This window comes from Micromonas commoda, chromosome 14, assembly GCF_000090985.2.
Source record: "Micromonas commoda chromosome 14, complete sequence".
Classification (NCBI taxonomy): domain Eukaryota; kingdom Viridiplantae; phylum Chlorophyta; class Mamiellophyceae; order Mamiellales; family Mamiellaceae; genus Micromonas; species Micromonas commoda.
In genome coordinates, this window is record NC_013051.1 from 698347 (window position 1) to 717487 (window position 19141).

At 68.5% G+C, this 19141-nt stretch overlaps 8 protein-coding genes across 8 annotated transcripts; 3 read left to right on the top strand and 5 right to left on the bottom strand.

The window, feature by feature from the left end:
• Positions 1 to 116: 116 nt before the first annotated feature.
• On the top strand, positions 117 to 1580 carry MICPUN_104184 (predicted protein; the record flags this gene model as incomplete). Its single annotated transcript, XM_002505989.1, has 1 exon — positions 117 to 1580. One exon carries the CDS (start codon positions 117 to 119, stop codon positions 1578 to 1580), a length of 1464 nt encoding a protein of 487 aa, XP_002506035.1.
• Positions 1581 to 1690: 110 nt separating this feature from the next.
• MICPUN_109506 (predicted protein) lies at positions 1691 to 2800 on the bottom strand. Its single transcript, XM_002506198.1, has one exon. The coding sequence runs from the start codon at positions 2751 to 2753 to the stop codon at positions 1725 to 1727; it is 1029 nt and encodes a 342-aa protein (XP_002506244.1). The 5' UTR covers positions 2754 to 2800; the 3' UTR covers positions 1691 to 1724.
• Positions 2801 to 4690: 1890 nt separating this feature from the next.
• Positions 4691 to 5596, top strand: MICPUN_64220 (predicted protein; the record flags this gene model as incomplete). Its single annotated transcript, XM_002505990.1, has 1 exon — positions 4691 to 5596. The coding sequence occupies one exon, from the start codon at positions 4691 to 4693 to the stop codon at positions 5594 to 5596; it is 906 nt and encodes a 301-aa protein (XP_002506036.1).
• A 63-nt stretch (positions 5597 to 5659) lies between these two features.
• MICPUN_64221 (predicted protein) lies at positions 5660 to 6853 on the bottom strand (the record flags this gene model as incomplete). The annotated part of the gene is made up of 1 exon (XM_002506199.1): positions 5660 to 6853. One exon carries the CDS (start codon positions 6851 to 6853, stop codon positions 5660 to 5662), a length of 1194 nt encoding a protein of 397 aa, XP_002506245.1.
• A 6736-nt stretch (positions 6854 to 13589) lies between these two features.
• Positions 13590 to 14339, bottom strand: MICPUN_109507 (predicted protein). Its single transcript, XM_002506200.1, has one exon. The coding sequence runs from the start codon at positions 14288 to 14290 to the stop codon at positions 13742 to 13744; it is 549 nt and encodes a 182-aa protein (XP_002506246.1). The 5' UTR covers positions 14291 to 14339; the 3' UTR covers positions 13590 to 13741.
• A 293-nt stretch (positions 14340 to 14632) lies between these two features.
• On the bottom strand, positions 14633 to 15643 carry MICPUN_64224 (predicted protein; the record flags this gene model as incomplete). Its single annotated transcript, XM_002506201.1, has 1 exon — positions 14633 to 15643. The coding sequence occupies one exon, from the start codon at positions 15641 to 15643 to the stop codon at positions 14633 to 14635; it is 1011 nt and encodes a 336-aa protein (XP_002506247.1).
• Positions 15644 to 15850: 207 nt separating this feature from the next.
• Positions 15851 to 17035, bottom strand: MICPUN_88116 (predicted protein; the record flags this gene model as incomplete). The annotated part of the gene is made up of 1 exon (XM_002506202.1): positions 15851 to 17035. The coding sequence occupies one exon, from the start codon at positions 17033 to 17035 to the stop codon at positions 15851 to 15853; it is 1185 nt and encodes a 394-aa protein (XP_002506248.1).
• Positions 17036 to 18017: 982 nt separating this feature from the next.
• MICPUN_98344 (predicted protein) lies at positions 18018 to 19070 on the top strand (the record flags this gene model as incomplete). Its single annotated transcript, XM_002505991.1, has 1 exon — positions 18018 to 19070. The coding sequence occupies one exon, from the start codon at positions 18018 to 18020 to the stop codon at positions 19068 to 19070; it is 1053 nt and encodes a 350-aa protein (XP_002506037.1).
• Between the last annotated feature and the right edge of the window lie 71 nt (positions 19071 to 19141).

Sequence of the window (19141 nt, forward strand, 5' to 3'; positions counted from 1 at the left end):
GATTTATCGAAATAGATGGCCTCCTCCTCAGAAAGTTCGTTGCTAACGTCGAGTCTACGAAGGTTAACACTCGACACCGCCGCGGGTCGATAGCCCCCGCGGCGAGGGAAGCCGGCATGGAGGACGACTGGCTGCTCCCGTCCTCCGCCGACGCCCCGCGGGACGACGCCCCCGACCCCGACCCGGATCTGATCCGAACTCTCGAGGCCAACCGCGCGGGTTGGCTGGCGCGGCGGTGCAAGTCGGCCCACTGGGGCATCTATCGGCTCACCCAGTCCGCCGAGTGCCCCGACGACAAGACCCGAGGAAGGTACGCGGTGCGGTGTTCGATATGCGGTACGAGGTACGCGGTGGATCCGCACGTGGGCGGGTCGTTCCTGAAGCGGCACGTCACCGGGAAGCACCCCGGGGCGTGGACGTGGTGGTCGGCACGATGCGCCGCCCTCGATCTCGCCGAACGAACCCATCGAGCGGGCCCGAGGGTCGCCGCCGAACACGGCGACGGCGACGACGACGACGACGACGACGGGGACGGAGACGAGAAGGACGTCGCGACGATGAAGCGGCGACCGCCGCGATCGTCGCGCCGGTCGGACGCGGGGGGTAAAAACCCGGGCGACAAACGCGCTCGCATCGAAAGCGTACAGGCGGAGGCGTCGACACAGCTGGCGGCGGCGTTCGCGGAGCGCCGAGGTGTCGACGGCGCGAACGCACGGAACGCCAACCCCGGGTCGCGAGGCGCCAACCCGGGTGGCGGAGACGTCGCGGCTGGCATCGCGGCGATGTGTCAGGACTGCGAGCCGTGCGAGCTCCGACCGAAGGCGTTTTTCGTGGCTTGGTCCGGGGTGATGACGCTGGCGTGGGAGGGGTTTCCGCCGGCGATGGCGTCGCTGAAGCGGCGGATCGCGCGCGCGTTTCCCGCGCTTTCCCCGGAGAAGCCCGGGAGCAGGTGGGCGAAGACGACGCTGGGGTGCCTGAAGGAGGGCGCGCGGCTCACGCCGGCGCAGTTGGACGTGCTCGTCGACTTGTGCGAAAGATTCGGCGGGAAGATCGCCGCGACAAGTGACCGGGAGGGTGCCGAAGAGGGTGCCGAAGAGGGTGCCGAAGGGGTGCCCACCGAAGGGGTGCCCACCGAAGGGGTGCCCACCGAAGGGGGTGTCGCCGAGGTTGCCGCCTCTCCGGGGTGCGTGCCCGTCGACGGGCTGTCGGTGGTGCTGTTTCAGTGCAGGTCGCTCGAGCGCGTGCTGAGCGAACACGTCGTATCGTTCCGAACCAACGGGATTGCCCGTAACAGGGATCGCCCGTCGCGAGATGAGACGGCCGTCGTGGACGCCGTGCTGAGGGAGTCATCGCGCGAGTGTCTCGAAAAGTACTGGCCCCTCGCGGCGAGGGACGGGGGACGCGAGCCGCACTACCGCGACGATAAGTTTGGAGCCACGCTGGTGGCGAGACTGAGGCGCCCGCCCCGGGCGGTGGCTGAGTTTCGCGCCGCCGTCGACGCGGCGCTGCCGGGGATGTACGCGTGGTTCCACGACGACTCGTTGCACGTCACCCTGCGCGGCCTCGTCGACCCGCCGTGAGACTCGAGGGAGCGTTCGGGGGGTAATCATTGTGGCATCATCTCGAATATCACCGTCGCATAAAAAAACAAAACACCGAGAGAGACTCGCGCAACCCTTCGCGACGGTTTGAAGACGCGTTTAAAAGTAGGTTTAAAAGTAGGTTTAAAAGTAGACCTCGTCCTCGTCGTCGACGGCCGAGAAGATACCGCCGCCGACGTAGTCCTCCTCGCCCAGGTACCGACCGCCGCGCGCCATCACCTTACCAGCCGCATCCGCGCCGTCCACCGCGAGCGCCTCGCCGGTTCCAAACGACGACCCGGGGTAGCTTCCGGAAAAGGGTAGACCGACCGACCCGGGCAAACCACCCGCGGCCTGCGCGAAGGTCGCCACGCCGAGCGCCGCCGCGCGGAGCGCGCCCCAGCCGCCGCCGCCGCCGTTCGCGGACGCGCCCATCCGCGCGTCGTCGTCGCCGCCGCCGCCGCCCGCGAGGAGCGCGGCGGGACCGCTCTGCGGGGGACGATACTTGACGCTGAAAATCTCGCGACCCGCGGCGAGGAGCTCGAGGAGGACGTCGTCAGTGGTCTTCAGCTCGTCGCAGAGGTCGCGTTTCAGGGCGTCGGCGCCGAACCAGGTCTCACCGGTGGCGACCTCGTCGATGACCAGCTTGGGGCGCTGCTGCTTTACGAACGTCTTGAACAGCGTGAGGACGTCCTCGATGTCAGCCTTGGACTTCTCCACGTCAGCCTTCTCGATCTTCTTCGTCGGGGTGAGCGTTCGCTTAAACTTGCCCGCGGTGACCGTCTGGAACTCCACCCCTTCCTTCTTCAGTCGCTCGTACACGTTGGGTATCTCGGAGATGACGCCGATGGACCCGAGCACGGCGAACGGAGACGCGACGAGTCTGTCGGCGGTGCACGCCATCATGTACCCACCGCTCGCCGCCACCTGCTCCACGCAGATGGTCAGCTTGATGCCCGCGTCCTTGAGCCGGGTGAGCTGCGCGGCGGCGAGCCCGTAGCCGGTGACGGTCCCGCCGCCGGTGTTGAGAACCAACACCACCTCGTCGCCCCGACTCTTCTTCGCCGATCTGAGCACCGCGGTGACCTCCTCGCGGAGGTTGGACGCCTGCGACGCGCGAACGTCGCCGAAGAACTGGAGCACGAAGACGTGCGGCTTATCCCTGCGTTCCATGCGGGAAGCCGGGACGGCCAGGGGATCGCGGTCGCCCTCCCATCCGGGGCTCATGCGGGGATCCGCCAGCAGCTTCATCAGCCGCGCGCGCTTGTGCGCCGGGAGCGCTTTCGCTACGGCGGTGACGTACTTGGCCTCGGCGTCCGATCGCTTGGCGGCGAGCTTGGCGAGCTTACCGCCGACGCCGCCGCCCAGCTTGGGGAGTTTCTCGAGGATGGGGTTCGGCGCATTATCGGCGTCGGACGCGTCCCCGGACTTTTCTCCAGACTTTTCGCCGGAAGAGTCCGCTTCCAGCGCGGCGACCGCCTCCGCGTACAGCGCCCGCTCCTCCGCGTCCTCGACCTCGTCCAGCAACGGGAAATCATCGAGCAACGGGGCGTCGGAAGCCTCGGAAGCCTCACTCTTGGCATTGTCGTCGTCCCCCTTGTTCTTCTTCTTCCCATCCGCGGCTCTCACCGCGTCGGCTCTAATCTTCCTCGAGAGCGACGCCATCTCAGCCCTGAGCCTCGCGTCCTCTCTCGCCCACTGCTGCTTGGCCGCGGTCACCGCCTCGCGCTCCTTGGCCGTCAGCTTGCCGAGCACGGCGGCGTACTTGTCCGCGAAGGCGGTCCTGCGCCTGGCGGCGTCCACCGCCTCCTTGCCGATGACTGCCTGATCGAACGCGTACGCGTAGGAGTCGAGCCTGTCGTTGAGTCGCTTGATGACGAACGGACTGGGCTTCTCCCCGGCCCGGCCGCCGCCGAAGAGCGAGAAGCCGCCGCCGGGCTTATCCGCGCCGCCCTGTCTGGACTTGCGGGATGAGCCGATGACGAAGAAGGCGACGATGCCGACAGTCACCGCGGGCACGCCCCACGAGATGAGGGTCTTGATCGTGTACACGTAGATGTCCTTGGCCTCGGGGGAGGCGAGCAGGCCGGTGAAGCCGGTCCACCCGGACTTGAGCCAGACGACGGGCGCGAGGCCCCAGAAGCCGGAGGCGGCGGCGACCTCGGCGGCGGCGTCCGCGGCGAGGGCGACGTCGCAGTGGGCGGCCATCGCGGCGGTCGCGGCGAGGGCGACGGCGAGCTTGCGGACGGCGTCGTCGCGGACCGCGTCGTCCGTCCGGGGCTCCGTCGCCATCGGCGGGACGTCGCCATCGGAGGCGGCGTCGAGGCCGCGCGCGTGGACGTCGTCGGACGCGCGCGCGACGATGGCGGCGCCGGGGAGGCGGAACGCGGCGCGCGCCGCTCGGCACCGGCGAATCCGAATCGTGGAGGATCTGGCGCTATCCGAGGCGCCGGCGCGGGAGAGGCGTCCCTGGCGGACGGTCGGCGCGAGCGCGCGGCGGGAGGTGAGGGCCGTCACGGTCGTCATCGTGGCCATGATTCGTGCGTTCGGTTCCGTCGGATGGGCGTCGACGGAGTGCGAAGCGGAGTGGGAAGGAGGTGCCGACGACGGTTCACGAGCTTATTTCCCGCGGTCGACGTGGCGAGTGTTCGTGGTTGCGGAGCCGCCAAGACACAATCTTCATACGAACGGATAATCACGGTTAGACGCGCATTTGCCTAACCGTTTGCGCGTGCGTAATTTATCGGAAATAACCCAAACGATCGGGGCCACACATCATGCCCAATCGTCCCGCTTCGATGTGTCGAGGCCACAATTCGATGCGCGGCCCGAGTTGTCTGAGTTGTCAGGGGGCGTCGACGTCGGGTCGCGCCCACCGGGCACCCGGGGGATGCGCGCCCCGCGCTCGCGCCGCCGTCCCCGGCGCGCCGCCGCCCCGCGCTCGCGCGGCCCCCTTCTCGGCCGCGCCCGCGCGCTTCGCGTTCGCCGGTCACCGGAAAATATCGGGATCGGGGCCATTCACGAGGCGACGCGCGGGGGGTGCCCCGACCGGAGGAGTCCGATCGACGAGCGTCGTCGTTCGCGCGGTGTCCGCGGACCCGGCGGCGTCGATGGCCCCGGCGTCCACCAACCCTTTCGACACCGCGCCGCTCAAGTTCGAGATCGTCCAGGGCGCGCTCGTGAAGTACTCGGTGGAGGAGCCCAATGGGCGGCACCCGCCAACCGCCGTGCTGATCCACGGCATTCTCGGATCGCGGCGGAACCTGCTGTCCTTCGCCAAGCGCCTGGCGCAGAGGTTCCCCAGCTGGCAGTTCGTCCTCGTCGACCTTCGATGCCACGGTCAGACCGCGAACATGCCGACGCCCCCCGCGGGCGCCAACGACGTCACCAACGCGGCGAAAGACGTCCTCGCCACCCTCCAGCACCTCAAGATCTATCCGCACTCGCTCATCGGACACTCCTTCGGCGGGAAAGTCGCCATGTCCATGGTGCACCAGTTCGGCAAGCAGCTCCCGAGGCCGGTGCAGGTCTGGGTGCTGGACACCGTCCCGGGGGACGTGTGGTGCGAGGCGGGGGATCACCCGAGGGACACCATCGCGTACGCGAGAACGATCCCGATGCCGATAGCAAACAGAAAGGCGCTCGTGGATTCGCTCACGGGAGCCGGTTTCACCCTGGAGGGTGCGCAGTGGATGACCACGAACCTCACGCCGGCGCCGGGCGCCACCGCCGGGGAGCTCACGTGGGTGTTCGACATCGAGGGGATCGTCGCGATGTACCAGAGCTACGAGGCGACGGACCTGTGGCCGATGCTGGAGACGCAGCCGATCGGGCTCTCGGTGGATTTCGTCCGAGCAGAGCGATCGGCGTTTGTGTGGGCAGACGAGGACGTCGGGCGGATCGGCGCGTACGGGGGCAGGGTGCACTACCTCGCGAACAGCTCGCACTGGGTGCACATCGACAACCCGGACGGCCTGCTGGAGATCCTCGCGCCGTCGTTCGAGCGAAAGAAGTAAGTTTGTTGTCTTAACACTTACGGGACATCTAGCTTGGTTGTACGCGGAACGGATCCATCCGTATCACGTCAGGTCGTTTGCGTCTAACCTGTCGCCGCCCATCCACTGCGCCCGCGCCGGCTGCGTCGTCGTCCCCGCCCCGGTCCCCCGGAGCCACGCCCCGCCGCCGTGATCCCCCCGCGTCGTCGTCGGCGGCGTCGGAAGATCGAACCCGCCAGCTGTGCCGCCCCCCGCCGCCGACGCCCACACCGTGCCGCCCGCTTTCCCAGTATAGTGCCTCCGGCGGATGAGCTCTCGGAAGTACGCCTCCACCACCGTCATGTCCACGTCCCCGCGCGTGGCACTGCACCGCAGCCCACCGGATGGCGGGGGCAACGACGCCGCGTGCGCCGCCGACGCGGACGACGGCGGCGTGTCCGGCTGGTCCCAGCTGCCGCCGACGCCCCCCCCGTCGCCGAACACCCCCGACGAGACCCGCTTTAATTCCTGCACCGTCGTCGGCAGCAGGGTCGCGAAGGACCCGCTCCGCTTGTGCCCCCCGGGGGTCCCGTTCGCCCCGCCCCGCCACGCCTTTGGCAGGCGAAGCCTGGTGGCGATCGCCACCCACGCCCTCCACAGCAGCGCGCTCAGTATCTCCCCCGGCGTCGACGCGTCCTCCCCGTCCCTCGACGATGATGGATCTACGATGTCCGCCTTGTTCCCCACGAAGAGCGCGGGGACGGGGAGTCCGCAGAAGCCGTGCACGACGCAGCCGTCGAGGGCGTCGCCGAGGAGCTTACCCCCGACGGCGGCGACCATGGCGTCGCGCGCGTCCGTCTCGGAACCCGCGGGGGTTTGGGACGCGAACGAGGCGGACGCGGCGATCTCCCTGGCCCAACGCGCCAATCGTCCGAGCGTCCGCCTCCGCGTCAGGTCGTGCACCAACACGACGCCGTCCAGGTCGGCGTAAAACGCGGCCCTCAGGTTCTTCCACTCGTGGTGCCCGCCCACGTCCCACATCTCCACGAAGTACGGTCGCGACGGGTTGGCGCCCCCCGTCGTTCGCACCTCGTCGAACGACACCATCGTCACCTCCGGCTTGCATCCCATCGTCCGCTCCTGATCGCGAACGGAGGCGGCACCGGCGCCGCGCGATCCGCCGTGCGGGCCGTTGGCGCGGATGAGGTGGACCCAGGAGGTCTTACCGGAGCCCGTGTCGCCGACGACGGCGACGCGGACCTTCCCGACCCTCTCCGGCGCGGTCGACGACCCGAGCATCGCAAACTGGCGACCACCAGACGGCGCTTTCAAAAAGGCCTGGCTTCTCGGACTGACACAGCATCGGATCTATCGGACGGGATTGGGCGCTTGTTACCCTTCGGCAGATTGTTGTTAGGGCACTGCCGAGGGGCGGGTGTCCGCGCGCGGCTGGGATGGGCCCTCGAGGCGGCGGCGACGCCGAGGCGGACGCGCTCCTCGCACACGTCGAGTCGTCGCCCCAACCCTTCGTTCAGCGCGTCGCCGCTCGCGGGGTCGTCGCCGTGATATGCTCCGGACGATGCGCCCAGCCGGAACGCGCGCTGCGCCGGTGCCTGGTGGGCACCCCTCCGTCGTGCGTCGACGAGGTGTGCGGGGCGTGCGCGCGCATGGTTAAAGTCGGGGTGTTCGACGCGGACGCCATGTGCGGCGAGCTGCTCGCGGCGTTGGCGGCGTCGCACGCGTCGGCGACGACGGACCGGAGGCGCATGGGCGACGAGTGCCGCGTCGCCAGGGCGCTCGTGAGGGGCATCGCCGGAGTCGTGGCCGTCTCCATCGTCGATCCGGCGCGTAGATCCGGGACCGACTCCGACAGCATCCGCGGGAAACCTCCGGCTCGCGGCCGGCTCGCGGAGTGGGTCGGGCCGAAACATCCCCTCGCCCGCGCGCTTAGGGCGCATCCCACCGGCGCGCCCCCCGCCATCCTCGCCGCCATCGCGCGAATCTCCAGCCACGGTCCCGATTCCGCGACGGCGCTCGCGGGAGTCCCGACGAGCGCCGCCCTCCGCGCCCTCCGTCCCTTCCTTCGACACGCGCTCCTCTCCGAAGTGGACTCGACGGGGATGATGGGGGGCGGCTTCCGTTCATCGCTGCACGCGCACTTGGTCCGCATCGCGTGCGGCGAGGGCGTCGATGCCGAGACGTCGACACAGCTGGCGACGCTCCTCGCGGGATGCCTCCCGTGGTACCGAACCTCGACGGACGCGCGAACCCGCGCGTGGGTCTCGCACACCTGCGCCGCCGACGTCGCCGACGTTCTGGAGCGCGCCTGGAGCCTTTTGGCGTGTCGTCGTTCGGGGGGACCCGGGGGAACGAAGGCGGACACGGCTGGCGAGGCGATGAGGATGTCGGTTCGCGACGCGACGCTCGACGCCGCTTCGGGGACGGCGAGGGAGGCGCGATTGAGCGCGATTAAAGGGGAACGCGCGGGCGCGTCCATCGGCGCGCTCCGGCGGATGCTCGCGGTGCTGGCGGCGACGACGACGGCGAGGGACGTGCACGAGACGACGACGACGGCGGCGGCGGCGGTGTTGGGGGGAGATGAGACGCGACAGTCGCGGCGAACGCGCCGGCGGTTGCGACGATGGTGTCGTTCGACGGCGTGCGATCTCGCGGCGACGTGCGCCGCGCTCGTCGCCGGGGACGCCGACGAAGCCGCCGCGGCGGCTGCGACGCTGGGGGAGTTCGCGTCGTCCGATGTGTTCGCTTCGTCCGATGGTTTGTTCGGCGCCCCCGTCGGCGCCGGGACGTGCGCTCGGGCGGTGGCTGGCGCGACGGTGAGCGGCGCGATGGCGCTCGCGAGGGATCGGGGCGGCGCGCTCGCCGCTTTACTCGCGACGCCCTCGGTTGGTTTCAACGCCGGTCGTCGTTCGCGCGTGGACGGGTCGGACGGGTCGGACGGGTCGGACGGGTCGGACGGGTCGGACGATCGGGACGGGGACGTTTGGGGGTCGATTTCGTATTATCCGTCGATGGACTCGGCGCTGGTCGACGCGCTCACCCCCGACTGGCGCGCGGGGGACGCGAACGCGGACGCTCGGACGCTCGCGACGCTCGCGGCGGACACCGCGGATGATCTCGCGGCCGCCATCGCGGACGCCAAGCGCCGCCGGCGCCAAAAATACCGGGACGATTTGTCCGACGATGAATTGTCCGACGAGTTCGCCCGGGACGTGAGCCACGCTCCGCCGCTGCTCCCGCTGGCGCTCGCGTCGCACCCGAGCGCGCGAGTTCGGGAGGCGGCGGCGGCGTCGCTCGGCGAGCGGATGGCGGCGGTCCCGAGCCGCGCGCCGGCGACTCTCCCGCCGCTGCTCCTCGCCGTCAAATCCGCGTCGAATTTCGCCAAAACAGAGACAAAGGGGTCCGCCGCGGTTGACGCCGACGACGACGCGCGCGCGAAGGCTCGGGCGGTGCTGGCGTCCCTCCGGGCGGCCACCGCGGGCGCGGCGCATCCCCTCGGCGCGCCCGTCGCGCTTCGCGCGCTCTCCCCGCTCGTGACGCCCTTCGAGATGGACGCCGGGCACGAGGCGCCGACGAGTTCCAAAGGCGGTTCCAAAGGCGGCGACGACGCGCTGAAACTCGGGTTCTCCGCCGCCGCGAAAACGCCGGACCCCAAAGCTCACGCATTGGCGCTCGTCCTCCTCGCGGACCTCTGGTGCCACCACAAGGGCGCCTTCCCGAGGCTCCGCGCCGCGTTGGATCACGCGTCTTCCTCTCGGGAACCCGCCGTGCTCGTCGGCGCCGCCGCCGCGCTTTTAACGTGCGCGAGAAAAGATCCGAGGGGCGCGTGCGACCTCGTCGGCCCGTTGCGTTCGTTTCTCGACCCGCGGAAAGCGCCGCCCGTCGCGCGGGCGCTCGCGCTCGAGACGGTGCGAACGATGTGCGACGCGGACGTCCTGGACTTTTACGCCGCCTTCAAGGTCGTGGTGGCGGCGGCAGCGGGTAAGGACGAGGGTAACGGCGGGCCGCCGCCGAAAGACGGGGGCGTCAGGCGAGAGTGGGCGAGGCTGTTGGGCGCCGGGTGGTTGGACGCGGCGGCGCGACCGGCGGCTGCGGCGGCGGTCGCCGGCGCCGCGTGGGAGTGCGCGGTTTGGGCACCCGGCGGTTCAAACGACGACGGGACGAGGGAGGCGGCGTACGAAGCGTTGGCCCGGTTCGACCCCGAGGTGCTCGTTTGTGCTCCCCCGGCGACGACCGACGGCGACGGCGACGCGTCACCGCCCGGTGAGTCACCGCCCGGTGAGTCACCGCCCGTTCCCGCGGACGAACTGGCGAACGCGTATCTCACGGATCCCGCTCCGACGACGTCCGGTGCGGTCCGCGCCGCGTCCGCGGTGGTCGAACGCGTGGCGAGGCTGGAACGAAACCGGGCGGCTCGATCGACGCTCGCGCCCGGAGGTTGGGGGGGCTTGCACGGGTCCGTGCGCGATCGCGCACAGGGAAAAGGCGACGAAAAGGACCGTCGCGCTCAAAGGGACGCGGGCCGAGTCGCGGCGTCCGCGGACCCGCTGCTGCACAGGCTGCTCAACACCGCGCCCAGGCGGCTGCGGACCATGCCAAGGCTGGACGGCGCCGCCAAGGGGACCGCGGGGGACGTCGGGAACCGGTGCGGCCCCGCGGGGCCTCGCGCGCACCTCCTCCTCTTTCGACCCCCGCCGCGCCGCTCCGACGATCTCAACGATCTCAACGACGACGACGCGGCTGGCGACGAGCGTCGCCGTAAACCCGGCCGTCGCGCGATGGAGGTCAACGCGGAGCTCCGCGACGTCGCCGAGACGCACCGGCGCGCCTTCGTCACCGCGGCGAGCGTGCTTCGGGAGCCGCCCCGCGCGCACTGGTGGCACGCCGCGACGGCGGTCAAGTCGTGGTCGAGGTACGTCCGACGTTGGCTCCGAGCCGAGTCGGCGGCGCTCGCGAACGTCGCGGAATCGGCCGCCATCGCCGCGGAGGAGGCGGTCGCGTCCGTCGCGCGGGTCTGCACGGAGACGCTGCGGGACGACGCGTCGACGCCCGACGCGAGGAGCAACGCGGCGATGGCGCTTTCGTCACTCGCCGTGCTACACGCCGACTTTTTTGAAGGTGGCCATTCTTTTTCAAACCCGGGCGGCGACGACGCCGGAGACGGGTTCGAACCAACCGGGGGGATCGCCGAGTCCGCGACGGACGCGATTCGCGACGCGCTGACGCGCGGGGCGATGGACGGCGCGGAGCGCGGCGCGTTCATGGCGTACGCCGCCGCGTCGAGTCGATGCCACGCCGCGGACCGATCTCGTAGGAGAAAATGCGCGGAATATTTATCCGGAGCGTGTTCCGGCGGGCGCCAAAAAGGACCGAACTGGAGCGGTCGCGTCGCGGGGGCGGCGGCGGAGGCGCTGGGTTTGTTCCTGCGGGGCGTTGGCAGGGATGTGGAGACGCACGGACCGGGAGCCGGGGCGTGGAGGACGGAAACGCTCGCGCAGTACCGGGACGTTCTAACTAACGCCGCGGGGGATGCGTTAGGCTCCTCGGAGGCGTCGTCGGATCAACGCTATCGGAGCCAGGTGGACGATAATAACGACGATTTCGAGGGAGAGGCGGTGTTCCGCGTGGGGTTGACGCACGGCGAGGCGTTCGCCGCGGCCGGCGCGGACTGCGCCGGCGGCGGTTTCGGACACGTCGTCGGTCACCTGCGACGCCTCGAGGACGTCCTCGCGAGGTGGATCGAGTCGAGCGCGGGCGGGGACGAGTCACGGGATGCCGCGGGATGCTCCGCCGCCGAGGTCGCGGGCGCCGTCGCGGCGCTTCCGACGGCGGCGGCGTTCGCGCTCGCTTCGAACGCGCCCGTCGATCGCCACGTCGTCAACGCTCTGCGTCTGACGGCGGAGCTCGCCTCGTCGACGTCGACGCCTTCGCGCGAAGAAACCAAAAATGTTCAATCGACGATGGCGGAGTCGATTCGGACCAACGCGCTCGCGAGCTGCGGGTCTCTGCTCGGCGTCGCCCTCGCCGCGGGGTGCTCGGTCGAGAGGCCGCTGGCGAACGCCGTCGTGGACGCGTTAACCGCGGTTTTGCTCGGCGGCGGTAATAGCGGCTCGTCCTCGACGACGACGCCGAGTTTGCGACTCTTCTCGGAGACGGCGCAAGCCGCGGCGTCGCTCGGCCTCGCCGCGTGCGTCGGCGGCGACTGGATACTTCCCTCGGTGGACCGCGTCGTCGCCAACCGCGGGCTCTCCGGCGCCGACGGCGGTCGGGAGAAGGATGCCGGGTCCGCGACCCTTTCGGCGTCGCTCGTCTGGGGCGGCGAGGAAGGCGCGGCGCTCGCCAAGCGCGCGATTCGCGCCCTCGAGGCGGTCGCCTCCGCGGAGGGCACGGTCACAGCGGCGGGTACGATCGCGGGGACACGCGCGAGGGAGGCGGCGGCGTGGGGATTGGCGGCGGCGGCGGGGGCGTGCGCGGCGCGAGTTAACGCGTGGGGAGCGTCGACGATCGGAGGCCACGCGGAGCACACAAAGACGCGAAAAGTCCCGACCGGCGGCGGCGAGGCAGCCCCGGCGGCGGCCCCGGCGTCGGCGTCAACGCGTAATACCGGTACTAACGGCGGCGCCCTCGGCGCGCTCGCCGCCGCGGCGCTCTCCCCGGACGTCACGGACGACGCGGCGACGCGCGCGCTCGTTGTTCTGCGTTCGCTGGACCGGCTTCCCGCGGGGGATTGGCCCGGGGCGCTGCGCAGGTTGAGTCGGCGCGGGGGCGACCAAAACCCCGCACTGGTGGACGCGTGCGTGGCGCTCGCCGTGGCGCACCCGGGACCCGCCGTCGGCGGCGGTCTGCTCGAAAGCCTCCTGGGTTCGGACGAGGAAGGGGCAAACCCGTTCGCACACACCGAAGAAAAAGGGGCTTTCGACGAGTTTGGGGTGCGCGAGGTTGCATTCGACGGCGACGGCGGACGGACACGGCGCCTGGCGTCGCCGCCGCCGCCGCGGGTGCTCGCGGCGCTCGGCGAGTGCGTCGCCGCGCTGCCCCGCGCCGCTGCAGCCGTCGCGCTGCGTCGCTGTATTAACTCCGTCGCCGTCGTCGTCGAGCGCGTCGGCGCGAGAGCACGCACCCCGGTCACGCACCGAGGGTGCGGCGGGGACGGAGTTGATAGTCCCACGGTGGATGACGACAATTCGACGGATTCGACGGAGGTTGACACGATCAGGGCGGCGTGGGCGGGTCTCGCGTCGGCGGCTTCGCGCCTTCCCCGCGGGCCTTGGACCGAGGACGACGTCGTCGCCGCGTGCGTCGCGCTGTGCGCCGCGATCCGGCGACCGGGCGGGCCCGAGCTGGACTTGGCGGTGGACGCGCTGACGGTGGTATCGAAGCACGCGAGGTCGGCGGCTCGAGCGGCTATTCGCGCCGCCGACGAAGCCGCGCATCCCTTTGCGGCGAAGTCGCTCCGGACGCGTCTCGCGGTTGCGGGTTCGATTCCTCGCGGGGACGTACCGCCGCTTTTAACGTTTTTTACGGGCAGCCGGGCAGACGGAGGGGGCGCGAGCGACGACGCCGGCGCGCTCCTCGTCGCGACGCACCTCGTCGCGACGGGGAAGGCGCTCGCGCGGCCGCCTCGATGGCTTCGGGTTCGATGGCTCGAGGAGGCGTCTTCGCTTCCCGACGGGCTGCGCACGCTCGCGGTCCTGTGCCGCGCGTGGTGCGGGGACGCGGTCGCGGCGGCGGGTTGGGGGGGGCGCATCGCGCGTCTCGATGCGGTCGTTCGTTGGCTTCCGGCGACGCTTCCGGCGGCGATCGGCGACGGGGACGAAAAACAACGAGCCGCGGCGGCGAGGATCGCGACGACGCTCGCGGAGCTCGCGACGGGGGAACGAACGAACGGTTGTTGCGACGCGGAAACGAGGAACGCGGCGGTGCAGACGGTGATGGCGGTCCGGGAGATGCTCCCCGGGGACGTGTGGGAGCGGCACGCGTGGCGGCTCGAGTCCCCGGCCACCGCGGATGCTTGACGATCGATTCCGTCTCTTTGTACCACAAAGATAGTCCAAAAAAACAATGAAGATGACGCCGCCGCCCCTTTGGCAGTCGCCTCGAACCGGCCCAACTCTCTCGTCAATACCTACTCTTTTTCCACGCGCGACCCGACGACGAACGGTCCCGTCGTCATCCGCCCATCCTGAACCCGTGTTCCTCCTCAGTCTCCACCGCCTTGAAGTCGTCGGTGTCCAGTCGCAGCGGCTCCTCGTCGAACGAAGTCTTGCACTCGAAGGATCCGTCCTTGACTTCGCACTCGGCGTCGTACTCGCTGGCGTTGATGACCCGGTACATCCCGCTGCTGAGCCCCTCGCACACGAGCTCGCCCTCCGCGGTCATCTCGCACCGCACCTCGCACCCTCGCTGGCGCTCAGAGTCGCATCGGGGCGCGAGGGGTTGCTCGTCCTCGTCCCCGGACGTGGCTCCCGCCCACCACGCGGACACCTCGTAGACGCCGGACGGGATGTCCTTCGCGACGATCACGCCGTCTTCGGTGACCACGCAGTTGTACGTCTTGTCGGTGCCGAGCTTCTCGCCGCTTCCCGCGCTCGCGACGACGCGCGATCGCCGCGTGATCTGACCGCTGGACGCGTCGGGTGCCCTGATGGTGGAGGGGGCGGTGACGACGCCGCGCGCCGTACGCGCGGCGATCGGGGCGCGCGCGCGGAGCGCGGTCATCGATGCGATTGTGCTCATCTTCGAAACGTGCGTTTGCCGCGCGCGGGTGAGCGCTATTGTGCGCCGGCGGGGCCGCGGCTGTGCGCGCTTCGTGTTCGAACCGCGCGGGTGCTGACACGGACGGCCAGTTTTTTTGGCTTGAGATGGTTTTCTGGCGATCGCTGATTGGCTGGGTGCTTCCAGTCTGTTGAACCGGGAAATCTCTCGATTCGCCGGCGGATCTCGCGGAGGCGAGCTGTACGCGCTTTTCCCGCAGCTCTGATGATGACATGGAGAGGGAGAGGAAGTGGAGACGCGCAAAGCGAGGTTTCCGATGAACGTTCTATGAGTCACCTCCCCGCGTCAGGTCGGCTCGTCCGGCGCCAGTATCTTGTTCACCCTCGCCACCGTCTCCATGTCCCCCATGTTGTACGCATTCTTCCTCAGCTCCTTCAGCCGCTCCTGCTCGCGCAAGTTTTCCAAATCGCCCGAATCGCTCTTCATGCGCAGGTACGTCTCTCGCTTGTACTCCGCGTCCCTTCGTTCCCGCTCCAACTGAATCTCCCGCTTGCGCTCCTCCTCGTCGTTGAAACTCTCCCGCTCGGCGGCGGCGGTCGCGGCGGCGGCGGTCGGGTCCTCCCGAGCCTGCCGAGCGGCTTCCTCGCGCGACCACTTTTCCAGATGGTAAAATTTTTCGTGCGGCAGCGTGGCGGTGTTGTAGTCCTCGGCATACTCCTTGAACAGCTCCTTCTCCTCCCATTTTTGCAGGGACTCCACGTCGAGCTTCTTGACCTCGCCGAGCCACGCTCGGAACTCGCCCTCCTTGTCGTACTTGTCGGTCTCCTTGATGAACCCCCTGGCGCCAAACTCCGGCTCGGTCGCCTCCTTTCCGTGCTTTTTGGCATCCCTCTTGCCCTTCTTGCCCTTCTTCTCCTTCTTGCCCTTCTTCTCCTTCCTGCTCTTCTTGCTCTTCCTGCTCTTCTTGCTCTTCTTGCGCGAGGATGAGGAGGAGGACGACGAGGAAGCCGAGCTCGAGTCCGAGTCCGAGCCGGAGTCGTCCCTTCGCCTTCGCTTGGACTTTCTCGACGATCGTCCCTTTCCGGATCCACCGCCGCCCGCGACGGTCGCCGCCGCGCCCATGAACGCCTTGACCTGCGCGTGCGCGCGGTCCACGTCCCAGTTCGCGGTCTCCAACGCCATCAGGCACGTCTCCGCGGAGGCACCCGGCAAGGCCTTGCGCAGGGCACCGAGGCAAGCCTCCTGCATGGCCTCCCTCTGCGCGCTCGCGTGCTTGGCCATCATGGACTGCGCCTCGGCGCGTTCCTTGAGCGCGCCGGCGACGTCCCTCGTGAACTCCACGTTCGGGTTATCCATCGCGACCGTCCCTCTCTCGCGGCGTTCTCCGCGCTTCGATCGTTACCCGGAAAAACCCCGGGGCGGATGCGAGACCCCGGCCGAGCGCGCGCGGCGACGATCTGAGGGTTCGGGAAATTATCGTCTCTCACTCGGTCGACCTTCAAGTTGGCTGTACTGCTGTAGGTTGGCGATTCGCGCACTCTTCCATCACAACTTTTAACTTTTTCACTCCGACAGCTCGTCCTCGTCGTATCCCCCGCCCCCCCGCCGCCTCGTCCCACCGCCCCCCGCCGCTCTCGCCGCGTCGATCATCTCCCCCGTCACGAGCGGCGACAACCTGGCGAACGTCAGGTACCCCGTGTGGTGCTGCGCCTCCTGCCTCGGGTGCGCCACCACAACCGGTTTGGGCTCGAGTTGCACATCGCCGCCCCCGTCCCCGTCGCCATCCCCGTCACCGCCGTCCACGTGCTTGCGCTTTCGCCGCGCCTTTTCCTTCGCCTCGCGCTTCCACCTCGACGACAGCTTGGGCTGCGCCAGCGCGAGGTCCCTCTGCAACTCCCTCGCCTCGACGTCGTACTCCCTCCCGAGGAGCTCGACGGTTTGGCAGTCGCCGAACCCGTTGGCTTCCAGCGCCTCGCAGCACCGCTGGACCTGCTCGATGCACGGCGAGAAGGAGCACACGACGCCGTCGGGGCGCAGGCACTTGGCGACGGAAGGGATGCACTTCCACGGCCCCGGGAGGTCGAGGAACGCGGCGTCGCATCGATCCTCCAGCTCGCCAGGGAATCCATTCGCCTCGATGTCTCGGTGCGTCACCGTGCAAAAGTCGGCGAGGCCGTGGTCCACGATCTCCGCGCTCGCCGCCTCCGCGCGGACGCGGTTGAACTCGAAGGTGTACACGTGACCGGTCGGGGCGACCGCTCGGATGAGCGAGTGCGTCAGAGAACCGGACCCGGTGCCGGATTCGAGGACCACCGACCCGGGTTTGAGCTCCAACGCGTGGCACACTAACGAGATGTCGGGGAGGTAGAGGATCTGCGTGCGATGGGGCAGCACCTTGGTCCACAGCTCGGGGGTGGGCGCGAGCAGCCAGACGAACCCGGCGTCGCCCTTGCCGTACACTTTACTCCCGTACGGCTTACCCACCCACTCCCTGTGGTGGAAGTTGCCGTACCTGTTCTGGTAGCATCCCTTCTCGGTGACGGTGACGGCCTTCTGCCGGTTGAATCCCTCGTACACAACTACGAGGTCGCCGAGTTGGACGGTGCGGCCGGCGCCGTGGGGAGGCGTGGACGGGGCCGCGTCCGCGTCGGTCGCCCCGCGCGGATTGGCGCCGTCGTCGTCGTCGTCAGGGACCGGAGTCGACGCGCCCGGGGCGCGATGCAGCAGGTGGCCGATGCGGGTCGCCATGGTCTCAACTGACCGCCGCCCGTCGCGCCGCCGCCCACTTTCTATTTTTTGACGCAATTTTCTCAGGCGATGGTCCACCGTTTCGTCGATCTCCTCCTTGCGCCGCGTCGCGTTACCCCCAGAACCACCGGGCGTCCAAAGTCCGAGGGCGAGATCTTTGATCCGTACTCGCGACCGTGCCTCCATGGCGGACGTCGCACCACCCGCGCGGGGCGGCGAGCAGGGCCAGGGTCAGCCCACGATGGGCGACAGGCTCATGTACTTCGGGCGCCAGCTGATGATGTACTATCTCGTTTCCACCCTCGTCACCGGCATGCTCGGCGGGGACAAGGGAGGGAAGCCCGGGCAGATGGCCGGGTCGAGCGGGGACCCAGCGATCCAGCGCGTCGCCACCCCGATGTGGGAACGCGGCGAGTCCATGGACATGTACGCGTACGTGACCTACGCCCCCGTCTTCGACGCGTTCGGCGATCCGTCCAAGCTCGTGGCGCACGATTCCGAGATTCCGCTCTGCGGCAACGGCGCCTCCGCCGATGGATCCGCCGGGGTCTCACCCGACGCCGGCGCTCGAGAGTACTCCCTCGTCTTCCCGCTTCCCGAGGACGGCGACGTGTGGTCCACGAACTCCACCCCGCACCTGCACGTTTTCCTCGCGAAGACCGGATCACCCCACGATCCTTCCGACGAATCCTACGACGAACGATCGGTAGTGTCTGTGTCGACGCCTCTGATCACATACAGGCCCAGGCGCAAACGTAAGGCGACCAAGAACCTGCTCGGGCACGGGGCGAGCACCGAGGACGAAGCGACGGCGGATCCTTCGACGGCGGGTGCGGCGGCGGAAGACGACGATGAGGAGGGCGCGGGCGGGGCAGACGAGGGATGGACGCCGTACTGGAAACCCAACGTGACGATCAGCACCGTGGAGGACTTTAACACCTATCCGTACCCGCGCGGGGTGCCGGTGCACATGAGGGACTCCATGAGATTCCATCCGGACACCCTGCAGTACTGGCCGACCGTGTACGTGAACGAGTTTTGGCTCCTGAGGGACCACCACGTGCCGCTCAACGCGTCGGTGGCTGCGGCAAACTTGACTCTTACCGTGGCGCCGCTGAGTCTGTTCAGGTGGCAGCTGTACGAGCAGATGGAGCGGACGTTCGAGCATCAGCGCGCGATGGGGACGCAGGGCGAGGGCGACGGGGACGAGCTCAAGCGCATATTCCTCGAGGGTAACCCGATTTTGCTGGCGGTGACCACCGTCGTGAGCGTGTTTCACACAGTTTTCGACATGCTGGCGTTCAAGAACGACATCGGCTTCTGGCGGCATAACAAGAGCATGGAGGGTCTGAGCGCCCGGACGATCATATTCAACGCGGGATGCCAGCTGGTAATCTTCCTGTACCTGCTGGACAACGAGACGAGCTGGATGGTCCTCCTTAGCAGCGGCCTGGGTCTGATCATTGAGGGGTGGAAGATTACCAAAGCGATGGACGTGTCGATCAAGCCCGCCTTTCCCTTTCTGCAGATCAAGGACAAGTTTGGGTACACCAAGAGCGACACCGCGAGGCACGACGAGGTTGCCATGCGGTACCTCTCTTACGCCCTCTACCCTCTGGTGGGGTGCTACGCGATTTACAGCGTGATTTACAACGAACACCGGGGATGGTACTCGTTCGTTTTGAACACGCTCGTGGGAGCCGTGTACCTGTTCGGTTTCATCACTATGTGTCCTCAGTTATACATCAACTACAAGCTCAAGTCCGTGGCACACCTGCCCTGGAGGCAGATGACCTACAAGTTCCTCAACACCATAATCGACGACCTTTTCGCGTTCGTGATCAAGATGCCAACCATGCACAGGCTGTCGGTGTTCAGAGACGACATTGTTTTCCTCATCTTCCTGTACCAGCGGAGGATCTACAGGGTGGACAAGACCCGCGTGAACGAGTTCGGGTTCAGCGGCGAGGCTCCCCCAGATGCGATCGACGAGAAAAAAGAGGACGAGGATAAGGAGGGAAAGAAGGACAAGTAGAGTTTCTAGTCGACGTTACGATCCTAGCTATTGGACTTTAATGTACCGCAACTGGGTCAAGGCAGCTGAGC